The sequence below is a fragment of the Marmota marmota genome, unplaced genomic scaffold (genome assembly GCF_001458135.2).
Source record: "Marmota marmota marmota unplaced genomic scaffold, marMar, whole genome shotgun sequence".
Lineage (NCBI taxonomy): Eukaryota > Metazoa > Chordata > Mammalia > Rodentia > Sciuridae > Marmota > Marmota marmota.
Window position 1 is genome coordinate 1 of NW_026008427.1, and position 3,647 is coordinate 3,647.

The 3,647-nt window shown below is 60.2% G+C and overlaps 1 protein-coding gene across 2 annotated transcripts; it reads left to right on the forward strand.

Moving 5' to 3' along the window:
* On the forward strand, window positions 1–3,525 carry LOC125614851 (CUGBP Elav-like family member 5). 2 transcript variants are annotated; one of them, XR_007345420.1, is made up of 2 exons: window positions 1–109; window positions 2,705–3,525. XR_007345420.1 is itself a non-coding variant. In XM_048797721.1 (2 exons), the coding sequence occupies exons 1-2, from the start codon at window positions 28–30 to the stop codon at window positions 2,813–2,815; spliced, it is 234 nt and encodes a 77-aa protein (XP_048653678.1). In that variant the 5' UTR covers window positions 7–27; the 3' UTR covers window positions 2,816–3,498. The 2 variants fall into 2 exon arrangements, 1 of the variants encoding a protein (XP_048653678.1); XM_048797721.1 differs by having other exon boundaries at window positions 7–109; window positions 2,664–3,498.
* Window positions 3,526–3,647: the final 122 nt, after the last annotated feature.

Consider the following 3,647-nt stretch of genomic DNA (forward strand, 5'->3'; position numbering starts at 1 on the left):
GGGTGTCTCGCTCCGGTCTCCGCAGCCATGTACCCCACCGCGGCCATCACGCCCATCGCGCACAGCGTGCCCCAGCCGCCGCCCCTCCTGCAGCAGCAGCAGCGAGAAGGTGAGGCGGCCGCGACCTCCCCGGGCGCCAGCCCCGCCCTCTGACCTCCGGGCCTCGGGGACCTGCGGGGAGCGCGCGGTCCGAGCCGGTTCCCGGCCGGGCGCAGCTGCACGCCGCCTGGGCCTTCTCTGGCTGGCCACGGAATCTCCCTCTCTCATCCTCAGTTTGCTCCCCTGGACAGTGGGAGCCGTGCCGGCCCCCACCAGCCTCTCCAGAGGCCAGGAATTTGGGAGAGAAACCCTTGAGGTTGGGGCCTGGCACGCTCGAGGAGCGGCTGGGTAAACCGAGGCCTCTCCAGGAAAGCCAGGGCTGTCCAGGGAGGGAGGACATAGATTCAGGAGTCTGACAGCTGAAGTTCAAGTCCGTGCATTTCTGATTCGAGGAGGCCCCTGTGCCTCAGTTTCTTCCTATGCAACACCTGTGTCCATCTGGGCCCCGGGGGTGACCGGGAGTGAGGGCGTCTTCAGGACAGGCGACCAGCCAGAGAAGCTCCGGGCCATCCCGTGACAAGGGCGCCTGACTCCACGGCTTGGCCCAGTTTCTCCCTTGACATTGGCCCGTGGGTGGGAGCCTACTTTGGGGTGAGCGCTGGGCTGAGGGGTGCCAACCCTGGCTGTGCCAACCAGCTGCTTCCCGTGGTGGGTCAGATAGCATGTCCTCTGGAGGCTGTGTGACAAGCCACTACCCCAGACCATGTGTTTGTCAAGAGTTGCGGCCAGCACCTCCACATGTCAGGCATTCCCAGGACCTCGCAGCACCCCCATTTCTTACCACAGGATGGCACCAGCAGGGACTCTGTAGCATCACTGTGTCCTTTTTTTGAGGGGGGATGACTCTGGCCTGGGTGTCCCCTCCAAGCCCCTCGCCACCTCCGCCCTCAGCCTGAGTGGACTGGGTGAAAGTTGTCTGAAACCCTCCGCCTTCCGCATCTGCAGGTTTGGAATCAAGGATTCAACCAAGGTCAGGTGGAAATATGCAGACAAGTGTCATTTTGTCAGCACTGAACACATAAGGACCGTTCCCTGTCCTTATCCCCAGTACAGTGTAGCCACTGTCTGCACAGCGTTGGCATTGTATTAGGTGCTAGTCACCCGTGATGACGTCAGTCTGCGGGAGGACCCTGCACCATGTTGTGGACATGAGCGCTGTGGGATCGGTGTCTGTGGGGACCTGGGATCCACTTCCTGAGGGCACTGGGGGCTGACCTGCAGGCAGGCTGCAGTGGCACTGCGTCCCAAAACCCAAGGAGAGTCCGGAATCAGTGGTCCAAGCCCACCAGCAGCGTGCTCAGGGAAAAGTGGTCGTAGAAAGAAAGGTCGTGGCTTTACACCTGTTCAGTGGCCAAGGAGCACCTGGGAAGGTGGGAAAGACCTGAGGTTTGCACGTGGACGTGGCGGCCAAGGGGTTGCCACGCGTCACTGTGGAATGGCGGACAGAGGGTGGGTGCCCGGAGTCAGGCGCAGGGTCGGGGTGCCTCGGTCAGGGGTAGCAGCTGGCCATGTGCGGTGTGTGCATGCAGCGGGTCTCCTTACGAGCTCAGTTCGGTGGGGTACGCTTTTCTGCGATCACCCAGTGTTTGGGGGGGAATAAAATAGGGGATAAACAAGTGCAGAATTCAAGTTATGCTCAGAATCAACTTGTCACCTGCCAGCTGTGTTGGTGCAAACCTGAGCTCTAGAAAGAGCAGAGCCCTGGTCCTTGTGCGGAAGGAAAGGGGTATCCCCGCAGTCCCGGCCGTGTGTCCTGCAGGGGGACGGAGCCATAGAGCACAGTGCCGCTTTATTTATGATTTCATCTTAGCCGTGCGGTGGGGATTATTTGGGCTGGGGCTTGTCTTGGAGGACTAATCGTGACTATTTTTAACAGCGACTCTGGTTGGTATGGTATGTCCTTGCTCAGTTACCTACGGTTTCTGTACGTCTGGGGTTCAGGACTCAAGAGATCATGTTCACTGCATCTGAGTTTCTTTTCAAACCATCTGAATTTTGAAAATCACCAAGGCCTGGGGGTTATCCCTGTCTGGGGCTTGGAACTCTGGGAATGTTTTGTTCTGTTCTGTGACCACTGGGCTTTCTGGAAACTTAATTTTTTATTTTAAGGGGGTGCTGGAGAGGGGACCCGAGGCCTTGCCCGTGCTAAGCATGTGCTGTTCCTCGAAGCCGCCCCGGCTTGCTGGCCACAGCGGTCTGTCTTAAACTGCTGAAGGACTTAAGGCGGATCTGTGCAATTGCCAAGACTCCTGGTCGTGGGCCAGGCTGACTGGCTGTCCTGATGGCCTGGAGCCGAGTGTAGGGTGGGTTTTCTGGAGGGCCAGGGTCTCCGGGAGCTCTGGACTGGCCAGGGTGTGGGCCACAAGGCCTGGCTGGCTGCCTGACCGTGGCCTGAGGCTTTTCCTGCTTGGGCATATCTGAGGGGGGGATCGTGGCCTGCCCCTCGCCCCTGACTCCAGGCTGCGAGGAGCCAGCCCCCTCCCCACAGCTGACTCCAGGGTGTGGGCTCCGGGCTCCGCCTCCTCTCCTTGGGGGCTTTATGTCTTTCTCTCCCCCACCTGCAGGTCCCGAAGGCTGTAACCTGTTTATCTACCACCTCCCCCAGGAGTTTGGAGACACGGAGCTGACCCAGATGTTCCTGCCCTTCGGCAATATCATCTCCTCCAAGGTGTTTATGGATCGGGCCACCAACCAGAGCAAGTGTTTCGGTAAGTAGCTGCCCTGGAGCAGGGCAGGCCTGGGCCAAAGGAAGCACATTCACAATCAGAGGGTGCACTCATTAGGCACCACCGTGTGCCAGGCAGTTTCCTTATATCCTTTCAAAGGCCCACTCAGTCAACACAGACCTATTGTGTGCATGTATTATGTGCACCTACTGTATGCCAGGACTGTGCTGGGCACTGACATGCAGCACCAGGAGGTCAGCAGAAGTCCCTCCCCAAGGGGTCTCCCAGCTCCTAGGTTCTACCCACCTGTGGCACAAGCATCCCAGGGGACGTGGCAGGAGCTGCCCTAGAAGGAGGCATCGTCTCAGTTTATGGAGGGAGGAAAGAGAATCTCAGAATGGGCCAGGAACAGGACTGAGGTCACACAGGAAGGAAGAGACCCACCAGTACCCGAACCCGTCCCCACTCCAACCTCCAGGGAGAGATGCTGGAGGCATGCGCACGTTGGCTGGCTCGCATCTCCTTAGGGTCACTGTCCCGCTGAGCCTCGGTCTCCCAAACTAGACAGCGGGTGGGCAGGCGTGGCCAGAGCAGGGAGACCTCAGACCTGCCCCAGCTCCAGAGCCACTCCTAGCTCTTCCTGGGCCCTGGCAGGCGGGCAGGACCCACACAACCTGGCCTGTGAGGGCGAGGAGGAGGGCGGGAGGCTGGGGGGTGGCCTGGAGGTGCCAGGCGGAGGGAGCAGGGCTGGTGGACACCGAAGGAGAGTGCTGGAGTGGTTCTGGTGGCCTTGGCCTGGGGCAAAGGACTGACAGACAGGACTGGGAGGGAGGGGAGGGGAGGGGAGGGGAAGGGAGAATCTGGGACACAGCCCGCCCCTGG